Below are 15529 nucleotides of genomic sequence, written 5' to 3' on the forward strand. Positions count from 1 at the left end.
ATAAGAATTAACAAGCATTCAGTAGATTTATAGTCTTTTTATTACAGTATCATGTTGCAAGCATGATACACACACACACACTCAATTGATGTATCACCCAGCTGCTCCCTCCCTTCGGATTGCCTAGTTACTATCTCAAAGCTGGGTAGCTCCTCTCTCTGAATAGAATGGAGTCTGAATAGAATGCTAGGGTAAAAGAAGAGGATACATTTGCCATTGCTTATTAGAGCACTGTGAAATCATAAAGGCAAGATGAATAAGATGCATTGGAAGAAATATGATTTAACATTACGATGTGGATAGATAAAGGAAGAGTAACTCTACTTGAATAACTGGGGAATTTTTTTTTAATGAAATGTTTATTAAGCTTTTTTAGAATAATACAGTAAAAATGAAAAAGAAAATAGAAAAATACAAAATAAAAACAGTTAAAAACACACATATTTTCTGTTACTTATTTTCCTTTAACTTATTTCCCGGACCTCCTCATACCTCCCTTTTTTGTATTCCGCTTCAATTTATTGGTTCAGCAAATCCTTACCATTAGATTTTAACCCATTTATAGAATAACTGGGGAAATGTTTTAGCTCAACAAAAGTCTAAGCAGGAATTGAAACATGCACAGCCCATGGAAACTGAGAAAGGGTGGGAAATGAACAACAAAATGTTAAATTATTTTAAGTAGTGGAACAGAAATTAGAGGAAAGGAGCAGTCAAGGAGGGAAAGAAAAGAAACATAGTGAAAGGGGAGGCGGGAAGTCAACTTGTAAATTTGTTTTAAATTTGAATTGATCTGTTGTTAATTTGTTTTAAAAAATTGAAACTCAATAAAAAGAATCAATTGGCAATAAATGTGTGGTGTGGCCTTATGCTAGTGTTTCTCAAACTTGGGTCTCCAGCTATTGGTGGACTATAACTCCCATCATCCCTGGCCAACAGGACCAATGGTCAGGGATGATGGGCACTGTAGTCCGGTGCCAGTTGAAGAAACACTACCTGATGGTGGGCTCCATTGAACCTTCTCATGCTCATCCCACATTGCTCTGTCTCTCTCTGTCTCCCTGCTTCCTTCCCACCTCCGCCGCCAGCCCAGCCAGAACCACAACCCTTGGATGCTCCTCTACTTCATCTCCTTCCTCCTCATCGTCAGCTTCTTCGTGCTCAACATGTTCGTCGGGGTGGTGGTGGAGAACTTCCACAAGTGCCGGCAGCACCAGGAAGCGGAAGAGGCCCGGCGGCGCGAGGAGAAGAGGCTCCGGAGGCTGGAGAAAAAGCGCAGGAGTAAGGCGATATACATGTCTGGTCGGTAGACAGCGGTACAAATCACAATCTTTCTGAGCCTTGCCTGCTTCCAAAGCAAGATATCTTTTGCCCCCGGATTCCTTTTTTGGTTTGCTTTGGTTTGACAACGGGACGGAAGAAGACGCGCTCTCTCTCTCTTTTTTCCTTCCCATTCCATTTTTTTGGGAGATGCTTTAAGAGTCAGAGTTGACCTTTCCACCATTCCCCTTCCATTGGCTCCTATTGCAAACTCAGCACGGCTTACCCAAATATCCAGGACCGCAAACAGGGACTACAACTCCCACCAGCACCAGCCCGCATGGCCAGTGGTCGAGGATGATGGGAATTGTAGTCCGGCAGTGCCTGGGTGGCCAACAGGTTGTGGGGAGCTGGTGTAGACCTCAATGACCTAGATGAACCAATAGTGTATGGCAGGCTACCTATGAACTACCCCTTCATTCAGAACAATGAGGTCTAGAATCTTACTTTATTGTTAAGGGAAAGGACATAGTTCAATGTGAAGCACATGCCTCGCATACAGAGGGTCCCAATTTCAATCCTCAGAAACTGGGCTGGGAAAGACTCCTAGCTGAGAACTTGGGGAGCCGCTGCTAGTCAATACTGAGCTAGATGATCAGGGATAAGAAGATCTTTGATAAACAAAGTCCACAGAGGAGGTCCAAGTTGCCTTCCTATGTATGAATTCTGAGGACATGAACCTCAAATATGGGTTAAGTTACTGGCAGGTTCCTTCAGGCACAGTTAAGGATGCTACAGGTGAAACTCGAAAAATTAGAATATCGTGGAAAAGTTCCTTTATTTCAGGAATTCAACTTAAAAGGTGAAACTAATATATGAGATCGGCTCATGACATGCAAAGTGAGATATGCTTCTACTTCTCAGAGGTCCAATCTTGCTCGATTTGCAATCCTTGTTTTGCTGATTTCCTTTAATATTCTCATTTTCTGAGATTGTTAATTTGGGGTTTTCATCAGCTGCACGCCATGATCATTGATTGGTCACAAATCAAGGCTTGACATATCTCGCTTTGCATGTCATGAGTCAATCTCATATATTAGTTTCACCTTTGAAGTTGAATTAGTGAAAGAAAGGAACTTTTCCATGATATTCTAATTTTTCGAGTTTCACCTGTACATTGGACGCACCCACCCAAATCTCCAGTGGGTTCCCCAGCCACACGTCTCTCTCTCTCTTGCCTCGTTTCTGATTCCCAACGGTGTCCTGTTGCCCCTAACCCTGGGACTTAAAGCATCACCAACATTATTTAAGGCCCATCGATGGGATTTCCTATGGTACGTTTTTAAATAAGGAAAACAGATCCACTAGCTGACTTTCTTTTCTTTCTTCCTTTTTTTAGAGGGTCTCGGTGCATGGTCCCCGCATGCCACACAGATGCTGCATGGGGCGGGGGGTGGGAATGGCAGAGCGTGGGGGTCGGGGAAGTGGGGAAGACTCCCAGCTTGGGGGGTCGAGGAGAAAGAGGCCAAAGGTGGAATCCCTTTAGAAGAGATGCACATTCAGCTATCCCACCAGTGGGTGGGTGGGATTCTAGATTGGACTGGCAGCCTTCTGGGCAGAGTAGGTGGGGAAGCCAAAAGATATTCCCACAATCCTCTTCCCCCTCCTTCTCTCTCTCTCTCTCTCTCTCTCTCTGTTTTAATAGCAAATTGAGACAAAGGCAGGTTGATACAGGAGGGTGCCACAGGTAGGGTTGTGTTGAACACCTAGACTTCCCCTTCGCTGAATTTTGCAATTTTCCAGCCAAGCAAACATAAACACCACCATCTACACTGACCCTCCAACCACTGCTGGAATGAATGCTGATATCTATGAAAATATAAAACCAATGTTTAGCACAGACCAGGCCTTGATGCTTTTACCGCCACTTTGGCTGCTGATCTGAGAGAGCGCAACATATTTTTTTCTGAGAGAGGGAGGGTGTGCTAGTTCACATGCTTCTCTCCATCGCAGTCTCCCAGGCTTTCTCCCCCCAATAGCAGCAAAGTCGATATTAAGTGCTTCATAAACATTTCCTTTGTAAATCCATGAGAATCGGCTCTGCCTCCGCTCCCAGGAGACGGGCGCCTGGAGGCAGCTGCGAGATGAGTTCAGAAAGGGCAAGAGCGCCACAAAGTGTGGGATGCTCTGAGATCTGCCCTCCCGAAAGTGCAGAGGAAAGGTTTACTTTTCCACTCCGGTTCTGTTCTCCGTCGCTGAGCTCCCTGCAACAATTTCTGTAGGTGGCCTGAGGACACGAATCTTCCTTGGGCGTCTTTCCTGCCTGCCTCAATCTTGGAAATGTCTCACAAAATTCCACCTGCTCCCTCCATTCCAGTTTCTTAAGTGCCCAAGATACTTGAAGCTCAATATGGTCCATCCCTGGGGGGCAGTGAAGGCAGGAACACCTGCTTTTGGTTTCTTCCTTGTGTTTTTTCTTTCTGCCCTACATAACCACATGCCTGCCCTAAATATTATTTAGCTGCCATGTGGTCGTAAATAGCCATGATCAGATCAAGCTCAAGGTTATTCGTTTGGGGAATTCTGGGGTGAACTCCTTGTTTACACTGGGGTCAGGAAACGGCACCGTTAATCTGGGTTCAAATTTGCATTTTTGTAATCCACTGGGGGCAAGGGACACGGGTGGCGCTGTGGGTTAAACCACTGAGCCTAGGGCTTGCCAATCAGAAGGTCAGCAGTTCGAATCCCCGCGATGGGGTGAGCTCCCGTTGCTCAGTCCCTGCTCCTGCCAACCTAGCAGTTCGAAAGCACGTCAAAGTGCAAGTAGATAAATAGGTACTGCTCTGGCGGGAAGGTAAACGCCGTTTCCGTGCACTGCTCTGGTTCGCCAGAAGCGGCTTAGTCATGCTGGCCACATGACCCGGAAGCTGTACATCGGCGCCCTCGGCCAATAAAGCGAGATGAGCGCCGCAACCCCAGAGTCGGCCACGACTGGACCTAATGGTCAGGGGTCCCTTTACCCTTTACCTAATCCACTGGGGTATAGAAGCAGAGCCTGCGATCAGCTCCATGGACCCACGATTGCAACCAAAGTCACTGAAATGGCTTATTGGCACATAATGGAAAAAGTTAAAAGCACCAGCAGAATAATAGCATCAATTGAAACAACTCCATAGAAGAATAGACCAAAAAAAAAAATCAAGGCAGGGCAATGTTGAAACAGCCAAGCAAGGCAATGAGAACAGAAGGAGCAGTATAAACAAGGCAGTGTAATGTAAATTTAAAGCACAGCAGCAACATTTAAATAAGAATGATTGGCTAGAAGGAATTCCGCAAAGATCTTTGCAGCAGGAGCCTCATCTCGCAGGTCACAACAACCTGTTTTATCTCAGGATGTTTCTCAAAGCAACATCCTGGTGTGTTACACGCCACAGCCTCTTATGAAACCCTAGTCTGCCTAGCAGTAGGAACTGGGGGAAGATCCTCAGCAGAGACCACACAACTGGTGATTTTCAGCTGAGGGCCACATTTACCGTATTGGCCTGAATATAAGATACACCCGCAAATAAGCCGCATCTTTAAATTTGAAGGCTTATTTGTGGGTGCGGCCTACCTCCTAGCATTACCGCCCTGGGCGAGGGGGCAGCCGGTGCCGGCACTTGGTTCCGAGCGCGCTGTGCACCCACCTCCCGGCTCTACCGCCCTGAAGGGGGGGCGGCTGGTGCTTGGTTTTGAGTACACTGTGTGCCCGCCTCCCGGCACTACCTCCCGAAGCCAGTGTCGGCTGCCACCACCCCCATCCCTCATTCAGGGTGGTAGTGCCAGGAGGCTGGTTGCAAATATAAGTCTCACTTTGACTTTTCACAGTCGGATTTTGGAAAATAAAGCTGCGGCTTATATTCGGGGCAATATGGTAGTTGTAGGCAACATTCTGGGGGGTCACACGCTAGTGGGGCAATGGATACAACACTTACCTTGGCATCACAGGTCACATTCTAGTCACTCAGAGGTTCCTGCACACACTTCCACCCTCCTCTTAAGCAAGGAAGAAACATTCCCCCTGGGCATAAGACTCAAGGAGGGCATGGAGTAGACGGGGTGGTGAGGTGTATTACCTGGGGTGAGTCCCAAGAGGCAGGTAAGGATGTGTAGTGTCTGGTCCCACCCCTGATCTAAACATATCCTCCCTCTCCCACCGTAACAAAGAACTGAAATAATGGTGGAGGCGGTTCCTCCCATTATTTCTATCCTGAAGGGTTTGGGTGCTCTTGCTTTGGTTTTCTGTAGGTGACTTCTTAGCAAAAAAAAAAGATGGCAGACTCAGAAAGATCTGACGCGCGACTCCTTCTCTGTGGCTTGTGGTGGATCTGTGAGTGTGTGTCCGTGGCCAGTGGTCATATCTGTGAGTTGCAGCAGAACTGAGCCAGGCTTGGCCTAGTCGTGTATCACTTGGCACTTTTAACTGGATGGGGAAAGATGCTATGGCTGAATCAACAACACCAGTCAAAGTGGGAAGAAGGTTCACCCACATGGCCGCTTCCTTCTCAGAAGTTTTCAGAACAGGTTTCAGGGACAGAGGAGCATCATGACGATTGAGAAGCCATGGACAGAAGGAAGGAGTGCAGTTCAACATCAGCAGAACGCTACATAGCTAGCAAATTTCCCACTTGCTCAACTTGACCCGCCATCTATCTGTCGCCATCCCCCAAACCAGTTAAATACACCTTTGCCTAGCTAGCTAGGTCAAAGGTAGGCATTTGGAGTTGAGGGGCCCGTTGTGTTGTTCCAAACCACTTTTGTCCTTGGCATGCCAGACTGGCAAGTGTTATCCCTCCCCGTCCCGCCCCCGACACAGAGTACGGAACAAACCAATTCAAACCTTCAGGAGGAGCTTCCAAGGGACTATTGGAATGAATGCATCCCCTGGAGAAATCTAAAAATTAACCACACAGAGAGAGAAAGTTCTCGGTCTCTTCTGTATTAAGCAGGGAGGTGGGAAATTTATCTGTGTGCCCAGATTAAATCTCTCGCTGGTAAGGCATGGGATGGTCTCTTGTCGGTTTATTTTAAGTTATGAAATGAATGCCCCAGAGTTTCCTTTTCCTAGAGCAGTGATGGCCAAACTCGGCCCTCCAGCTGTTTTTGGGACTACAATTCCCATCATCCCTGACCACTGGTCCTGTTAGCTAGGGGTGATGGGAGTTGTAGTCCCAAAACAGCTGGAGGGCCAAGTTTGGCCATCACTGTCCTAGAGGACTTCTTCTCCCCCACCCCCAACACTCCTGGGCCTCTGGTGTGTGCAGAATCTCACACAATTGAGCTGTTGGTGAGACCTGTCCTGGAGCTTCATGGCCCCAAGGGAAGCAGGAGCGTATCAAGGAAACATACATAGTCCAGACTTGCCTCACATATGTTCGTGCAGCAATGTGTGCTTTGGCTTCTGTGGGGCTATGCCTTGGTCCCGCGTCACAATAACGAAGAGTGAAGTCAAGCCCACCATTCCCTGGCCACTGCTGCCGCCGCTGTGGCACACCCCTGTGCGTCCTCACCTTTGCACCGTGCATGAATTGGCATCTCTTCTAAGGGACGTTGCATGCGTTGTTGGACAGAGCATGAGCACCTTGTTGCATGTCACTTCCAGTGTTGTCAGGGTGCTACTATGTGTGTGTCTCCAAGTTGAAAGGACTCCTCCTTTCTTTCACCCGTGTACTGAAGATGTTCCAAGCGCTTCCTTTCACTCTGTCTTCTCAAACCCACCTGAGATGTCAACCTGAGCTTCCTAGCCCCCTTGCTGAATTACTGTACCATACCTGCACACTGTACCATATCAATTGTGACTTTGCTTCATAAGTCTCCAGAACCTGTGGCCCTCCAAGACTGCAACTCCTATCTCCCAGGACTGTTGGGTGAGACTGATGGGCAATGGGGTCCAGCAATTTCTGGATGGACACAGGTTCCCCACCCACTGCTCTTCTGAGCCAGTAACTAGGATACCTTATCAGGAATGCATTAGGAGTGCCTCTGTGTGGCAAATCATGCTAGGCAACTAGCCTGACCACCACAACCAGCATTTCACCTGTAGGGTGCAGCCTTAGAATGTGTTTTAGGGACCCGTCTCAGTTCATAAAGGACAACAGTAAGGACTCCAACAGGCCTGCTGTCAGGTTTCTGCAAGGACCAGGCTCCACTGGTCAGGGTTTGCAATTGGGCTGTCGATCTAGTTGGGCCAGAAGCAAGTACATTGTGCCAAACAAGCAAGGGTCAATATCCAAGGCAGCAGATGATGGCCAGAAGCAAGATTGTAGCAGGACATGCTACCTTGGCAAGAAACCTAGAGAGTACAAAGCAGCCCAGTGGTTTCAGCACCACGGAGAGCTCCAAATAAGCATTGTGCTCCAGTGAAACCTAGGACTGGATTGAAGCCTTTTATTCCTCCAAAGTCAGATCACCCTTCCCATGCTCCACACCTTCCTTGAGGAACAGACTCCTTTAAAGGAGGAAAGCTTCTAGCTTGGATTCTTGCACCTTCTCCTTCTAGGTAATTTTTTTCAGACTCGAGAAGGATGACAGTTCCTAGGGATGTGGGGCCTGGAGATGTAGGCTCCGAGAGTGCATACTCTAGGAATCTCAATTCAAATCCCCCTCATTTGTCTAGCTCAAGCCTAGTCATGGTTTTGGGGGCTGGGTTGGTTTCCAACACCTCTTCCTCTAGTGCTGCTGGTTCAACAGAGGTGGCCAGCCCATCATCTTCTGAGCTATGGCTTTGAGAGCTCCTTTTGGCCCCTGAGCCTGCATTTCCTGTGTTAGAACTACCCAGAATCCTTGCCATACCCAGGATTCCATTGCCAGAAGTTCAGCAAAAGGGGCTCCAAAATGAGAAAGTTTGGGAGCCATCACTGTAATCCAGGTATGCAGCTCACAGGACTGGGCTTCAAGATTGTCCGTATTTGGGCAGTACTCACAGTGATGATTCTTCTTTCATCAGGCTTTTGGAAACTGGTGCGTTAATAGAGTTCAGTCGTTGTCACCTGTCTTTGTTTCGGTCTTTGCATGATGCGCAAGCAAAGCTATTTCTGCCATGTGGTCCTCCCCCATGGACAACTGCATTCCTGTTTTTACATAAACATCCAAAGCCTTGCTTTTGACACGGAGGCCAGTAGGATTAGCCAGGCTAGCAGCACACAGTCCGCCTGTCTGCTCTGAGCAGATTTATGAGACTCTGGCAAATAACGTTGAGAGCTAGAATCCACCCAGCCAGAAAAAGAAAAAAAACATTTGCTTTCTACTTTGCTTTCAGATTGCTTGGCTGGGAGAAACATGGGTGACCCTGGTCAAAAGACATCTGAAACGTCCTTTTTAGCCATCAAGAGAGGACTGGGGGAGATTAATAGCTGAAGGGTCACCAGCCAATCTGGTTTCCTTTTGATCTGATTATTTAAGCTGGTACATTCTGATCCGGTTGTCTTTTGCATCAGCAAAACAATCTGCAGCACTAACGTCAGCTGGAAAGCACTCAGAAGGTCAAGGGCCGGGGACCACAGCCGCAAGGGCAGCTCAAGGAGTTTGCTTGTTTCTTGAAAGAATCTTTACTTTTGCTCTTTAGCTGAAAATGTTCCCAGAAATGGTTTGCAGGTCATTTAAAAATAATAATAAAAGATGACAGTGCCTTCCTCCTGAAAAAAAAAGATACAAAAGGAAAAAGCAATGAAGAGGGAAGAGGAAAACAATAAACTCAGGCCCCAGTTCTTACAGTTCTTATAATGACCCAATGTGAGTCTTATGCCTCATTGTTTTTCTTTATATGTTTGGCTGCTTCCGCATCTTCCAGCTCTCAAGATCCATAGTATTTCTTTATGATCAACAGCATTTAGATGCCACCTGTAATGAGTATGGGGTTGCTCGTGCGTAAGCTGCCGCCTCTCCAAGCTAAATTGCCTTGTTAAACCTTTCTGTCTGGACAGCCCTTCTCTTCGTGGCTGCCTCAGTCACTAGCAGAATCCGTCAGTGGGCGTTTCTTAAACCTTTTCCAACATAAAAGTTGTTTGACGCCCAGTCTCCTCCTACTCTCCCTGCGCGGAAGTCTTCTGCGCAGGGAGGGCGTGGGTAGCGGAGGACCTGTGCTCTCCCCGCTGGTGTCCAGTGAAGAGTCCTGGAGCCCTCTCGCCGATTCCCCCATCTGCCCCCCTTTATCCCTGGTGTTGCGCTGATTTGCTTCCCCCTCTGCTGAGCTGCCTCTCTCCCTGCTGGGCCCTTCTCCAGCATCATCTGAGAGCCTTCCCTCCACCTCTAGCTCCGATGTCAGTTCCCTGACACCACCCAATGGCAATTGGGCATCTTCCAGGCCATAATGGACATGGGTGGCTATTAAAAAGGATTGTAGAAAATCAGGAGAAGGCTATGGAGGCTATGCTCTGCCTCCAGAGCCAGCAATGCTTCTGGAAACCACAGGAGGGGAAAGTTGCTCTTGCACTGAGGCCCTGCTTGTGGCATGGCATCTAGTTGGCCACTAGCCTGATATAGCAGGCTCTTCTTGAATTCTTAATAAAAGCCACCAAGAAAAACCCAGTATTGATCATAAAATATTTTTTAAGCATACAAAGTGGAACATAAAAAAATCATTATATAAAAAAAAGATTCTGCATCAGAACATACCTCCACAGAAAATTATGCTGCACCCCTGATAGTAGTTCTCCTATGACTCAGATGCACGTCTCGTATTCCCCAGGAGACATGAATTGAGTATTGAAGTCCCAGCTCTGTGCAACTCCCTCCTGGCTGAGATCAAACAGGCCCCCTTCCCTGTTTTTGTTCTTGCACTTGATGAATACTTTTTAAATTTCAGCAGGCATTTTAAGTACCGTATTTACTCAAGCCAAATGCGCCATCGAATCTAATGCACACCTTAATTTTCACAACGTAATTTGGCCAAAAAAAGGTGAGCGTTTGATACGAGTAAATACAGTAAAAATAATAATCCTGATTTGGGACTTCAAAGTGCAGTGTAGGGCTGTTTAAAAGCCCTTTTGCAAACAGGCCCGACCTCCAAAGATGCCCATGGGAAGCCCACAATCAGAACATGAGCACAATAGTACCCTTCTACTCACAATCTCCCACAGCTGAGATTCAGAGGAATTTTGCTTTCTGATCCTGGAGGTAGCATATAGCCATCGTGACTATTAGCTCTTGATAGTCTTATCCTTCATGAATCCAGCAAGGCAATTGCTATGTTTTTTAAAACAAAAACAAAAAAACAGATGGGTCTGGGGATGGCTGAGTGTCTCTTCTTAAAACCAACACAAGAAGCAAACTTCACAAGAAGATCTGTGTTTTTATTTTAAAAAAAGAAAATAACAACACAGAAGAAAGATCTCAGAAGATTTGCACCAACCCTGACCAATCTGTAATTTTTGAACAGGGCAACCCTGAGACCTTCTCCCCCTATGCAATAATTCTGGAGTATGACAGAGACGTGCTTAATTTCTTTGTGGGTGGCGTATTTCTCCAAAATACTTTGCTGTTCCTTGTGTCCCTTACGTGGTGGGCTTGAGACATTCCATTTCTCCCTGAAACTCTCAGCTGTATCCCCTCCAAAAAAAAAAAAAAAAAAAGGCATTTGAGTCATTGAATACACCCACCTGCAGGGAAATCATGTGGCTGTCCCTGCCAGCATGCCTTGCACCCCAAAATACAGAGGACAGCGCTAATGGCTGTGTATTCCATTGCCTCTTTCTGCAGAAGCCCAGCGGCGGCCATACTATGCTGATTACTCGCCTGCCCGGAAGTACATTCACATGCTCTGCACCAGTCACTACCTAGACCTTTTCATCACCTTCATCATCGGAGTCAATGTCATCACCATGTCAATGGAGCATTTCAACCAACCCAAGGTATGGACAACACTCCTTCCTTCCTTCCTTCCTTCCTTCCTTCCTTCCTTCCTTCCTTCCTTCCTTCCTTCCTTTTTATAATTCTTCTGTTTCAAATTTCCCACATTTATACACTAACCAATACAACAATACATTGATCATTGACTGCCCTGCCCTTCCATGGTTCCTTTTGGTTATCTTCTAATCACTCCATGTATCCCCCCCTTTTCACATTTTATCTCTACTTATTTTATACTGCTGGATTTACTGTAATCCTGCTAACGTTTTGACCTGTTTACAATAATTCTTCAAGGACAACATGCCTTTCTTGAGTGCTAGAGCACTTCCTTTGCATGCAGAAGATCCCAATTCCCAGGCTCTCTCGTTCAGCAAGTATTTCAGATAGCAAGGCTCTTTTAGTGGGTGCTTACTGCCAGTGAGAATACAGAGGGTGTGGAGATCTTTTCAGCCTGAGGATCGCCTTACCTCCTGAGCAACCTTTCAGGGGGACCGCATGCCAGGGGTGCGCAGAGGCAGAAGCAAAAGTGGGTGGAGCAACTCACGTGAATTTTACCTTTGTGCTGCAGGAACTGGCCTGTGACTCCCTGGAAGGCTGCCCAGAAGATATTGAGAAAGCTTTCCCACTCTGATTGACCCTAACATCTAGTTTGGCCTGTGCAGGGTCAGGGGGAAAGAGCTGGACTCGTTGCGCATGTGCATTCTGTGTGTGGGAAGTTAAATATTGCAGGGAACACCTCTGTAACACCTGCTTTTGATTCCTTGCAGTCGCTGGATGAAGCACTGAAATACTGCAACTACGTCTTCACCATTGTCTTTGTGTTTGAAGCTGTGATGAAACTGGTAGCATTTGGGTTTCGGAGATTCTTCAAAGACAGGTTAGAAGCTTTATTCCATTCTAGACTGGAGGAGGGGAAGGGGGAAGCCCCAGAGCATTGTCTGTGGCCCAAATTGGGTACAGGTGGGAACAAATAGGGCAGTTTTGTTTGTTGGATGAGCAGCATGAGTGCTTGAGCAAACAGCCAACCCACAGTCTTGGACTCAGTTTGGTTGACCCTTAATTTTAACAATATTATTAAATTATTATTTATATCCCACACATCCAGCTGGATTGCCCCAGCCACTCTGAGTGGCTTCCAGCAAAATATAAAACACATTAAAACATCAAACATTAAAAACTTCCCTATACAACAGGGCTTGTTTCAGATGTCTCCTAAAAGTTGTATAGTTATTTATCTCCTTGACATCTGATGGAAGGGTGTTCTGCAGGGCAGGTGCCACCACCAAGAAGGCCTTCTGCCTGGTTCCCTGTAACCTCACTTCTCGCAGTGAAGGAACCAGCAGAAGGCCCTCAGAGCTGGACCTCAGTGTCCGGGCTGACATGTTGCTGATGAAGTCATAGAAACATAGAATTGTCGGGTTGAAAGGCACCCCAAGTCATTTAAAATCCATCTAAAGTGAAAAACTGGTATGCTTGTTTTACACCAGGAGTGGGCTGCTTGTCTATTTTTGTGTGGCCCTTGGGGTAATTTTGAAAGCTCCCCATGGGCAATCAGTTTGGACCCTTGGCAAGAGTAACAGAGAGGAAGGGAGAGAGATGCCAGGAGAAACAGATAGAAAGTGGTAATAGAAAGAGGCAGAAGGTATATATTTGTTTGCACCCATGTTATATTGGCATACTTTTCTATTCATCAAGGTGTTGGGTGCTTATTAAGACTAGAAATCTACCTTGCAGTTCTGCAAATCTCAACTCTCATTACCACCTGTTATTCTGCCTTCCCATGTCTACCCTCTTAGATGGAACCAACTGGACCTTGCCATTGTCCTGCTGTCAATCATGGGCATCACACTGGAGGAGATTGAGATGAACGCCGCTCTGCCCATCAACCCCACCATCATCCGCATCATGAGGGTGCTCAGAATTGCTAGAGGTAAATCTGGGGTCTGGTGAGGTGCTCCTATGAGTATAGGAAGCCAGCCGGGGTCTGTTTACAGTGTAAGCCCTGCAGAGTTTAATGGGACTTACTCCCAGGTACGCGTGTATAGGATTGGAGCCTTCGGCCCGTACTGTCTACTCCAGGGTTGGGGCAGCTGTGGCCCTCCAGCTGTTGCTGCACTCTGACTCCCATCAGCCCCAGACAGAATATGGCGAGTGGTCTGGGATGTCTAACTGCTTCTGGAGGACTAGCAGGGCTACTTGTCAGAGGAGAACCCTTTCTTCATGGAAAGGATGTGCTCTACCACCGAGCTCCCTAAAACAGGGATGACAGATCCCAGATCACTCACCATATTCTGTCTGGGGCTGATGGGAGCTATAGACATGTCCTCAGTCAAATCACTACTTTACCTGACTGATAAACATGTCACCCTGGGTAGGAAAATAATAATAATAATAATAATAATAATAATAATAATAATAATAATAATAATAATAATAATAATAATTATTATTATTATTATTATTATTATTATTATTATTATTATTATTATTATTATTTATTTATACCCCACCCATCTGGCTGAGTTTCCCCAGCCACTCTGGGCAGCTCCCAATCAAATGTTAAAAACAGTACAGCATTAAATATTAAAAACTTCCCTGAACAGGGCTGCCTTCAGGTGTCTTTTAAAGATAGGATAGCTGCTTATTTCCTTGACATCTGAAGGGAGGGTGTTCCACAGGGTGGACGCCACTACTGAGAAGGCCCTCTGCCTGATTCCCTGTAGATTAGCTTCTCACAGCGAGGGAACCGCCAGAAGGCCCTCGGCGCTGGATCTCAGTGTCCGGGCTGAACGATGGGGGTGGAGACGCTCCTTCAGGTATACAGGGCCGAGGCCGTTTAGGGCTTTAAAGGTCATCACCAACACTTTGAAATAGCACAGCACTGACTACCAGCCCTGGCGTCCAAGGTGGTTCTCTCCCATCTGTTATTTCCTCGGACAGAATTAGCCTTCTTCACTTTTAGTGGAATTGTTAGGGAACTTAAAGTGAGCCCTGCTGGGCAGGACCAAAGGCAGGGCATCTGGTCCAGCATCCCATCTCCAACAATGACCAGCTAGATATTCCCAGGGTGCTTTACAAGCGGAGCAAGAACGCAGCAGGCCTGCACCATGGTTTGTCTAGGGCATCTTCTTCTTTAAGGTACACTTGAAGAACAATGGAGGCTCCATTGTTTGTTGATCCCTTTGTTTTCCCTTCTAGTACTGAAGCTGCTCAAAATGGCCACAGGGATGCGGGCACTGCTGGACACGGTGGTCCAAGCCCTCCCGCAGGTAAGCCTGCCAGCACCAGAATGAACTGGCTTTGGGTTGTTGTTTTCTCTGGGAATGGGGGTTTGTGGGGTCTTTCCCCCCCCCCCAAAAGGGGGGACCATCTGAACAGCATTTTCTAAAACTGTAGACCAGGAACTTCCATGAGAACAGAACTGGAAGGTTCTGCAGCAATTCCATAACAATGGGTTTAAATGCCACTATTGTGTAAAAATGCTGACCCAGAACCCTTTGGTCATTGTCATAGACTGGCTGGATGCAGATAAGTGGTGGGGTTTAGATTTAGAATATGAATAATGCACTGATAAAAAGAGACAGCATTACTCTCAGGTTTTTTGCGTGTCCAGACCCAGAAACCTCCCCCCTAAATAAATTCACATTTGACTCAAATTTTGGTTTTGGTTTTTGGCAGAATTTAGTCCACAACTTTATTGATTACAGAAAGTGACTGGTTGCATAGGCTATGGTTCGACTAGCTCCCTGCCATGCAGGGAGTGCTGACCCAGGGCACCAGCATAGGTCAGCCAAGGGTGAACACCTGGATAAGCGGAAAGCCGGGAACGGGCTAACTCTGCCACCCAAATGTCTCCCTGGACTCTGACACGGGCACAGCCCCCTCTCAGGGGTTGACCAAACCATTGAGTCCCTGGATTCCTTTAACGGAATACCCTTCACATAGGGATGGTGAGAGTGTTCTCCCATCCCTATCACCTGAACCAGAGCCTATCCGCAACCTTACAAGTTGTGATAATTTGCAACGCAGCAGGCAAACCCCAAATGGCACCAGCCAATCAGCCAAGTGGGGAAAATTCCTGCCGTGCCCCTGTCCCAATGACAGATGACACACGACGGCATAGCAAGGTCAAGCGCGAAGCCCTAAAAATAGGGAGAGGTGGGCGGGTTTTCCGAATGCACATGCCAAAAGAGGAAGCTCTGGGTCACGTGCATGAGCATAAATAGGTCCCTCGAACCGTTTGGACTGCGTCCCATTGGCCAGATTGCACCCAGCTTCGAGGGACCTACCCATTGGGTGTTGTGGCTGACCAATCGTACCCACTCACAACATAGGGTGTTGGTTTCCAGGTCTCACCACAATACATGCCCTCTTTAATAAAGGA

At 47.0% G+C, this 15529-nt stretch overlaps 1 protein-coding gene across 3 annotated transcripts in view; it reads left to right on the plus strand.

The window, feature by feature from the left end:
• The window catches only part of CACNA1H (calcium voltage-gated channel subunit alpha1 H), a 370065-nt gene that overhangs the window by 330881 nt on the left and 23655 nt on the right, over positions 1–15529 (plus strand). For 2 of the 3 annotated variants that reach the window (XM_077918649.1, XM_077918651.1), the window contains exons 25-29: positions 1089–1302; positions 10996–11147; positions 11913–12022; positions 12942–13075; positions 14344–14414. In XM_077918649.1, coding sequence (XP_077774775.1) covers positions 1089–1302; positions 10996–11147; positions 11913–12022; positions 12942–13075; positions 14344–14414 — 681 coding nt within the window. The remainder of the gene's footprint in view (positions 1–1088; positions 1303–10995; positions 11148–11912; positions 12023–12941; positions 13076–14343; positions 14415–15529) is intronic. The other variant, XM_077918650.1, reaches the window with a different exon arrangement.

The sequence above is a fragment of the Podarcis muralis genome, chromosome 14, assembly GCF_964188315.1.
Source record: "Podarcis muralis chromosome 14, rPodMur119.hap1.1, whole genome shotgun sequence".
Lineage (NCBI taxonomy): Eukaryota > Metazoa > Chordata > Lepidosauria > Squamata > Lacertidae > Podarcis > Podarcis muralis.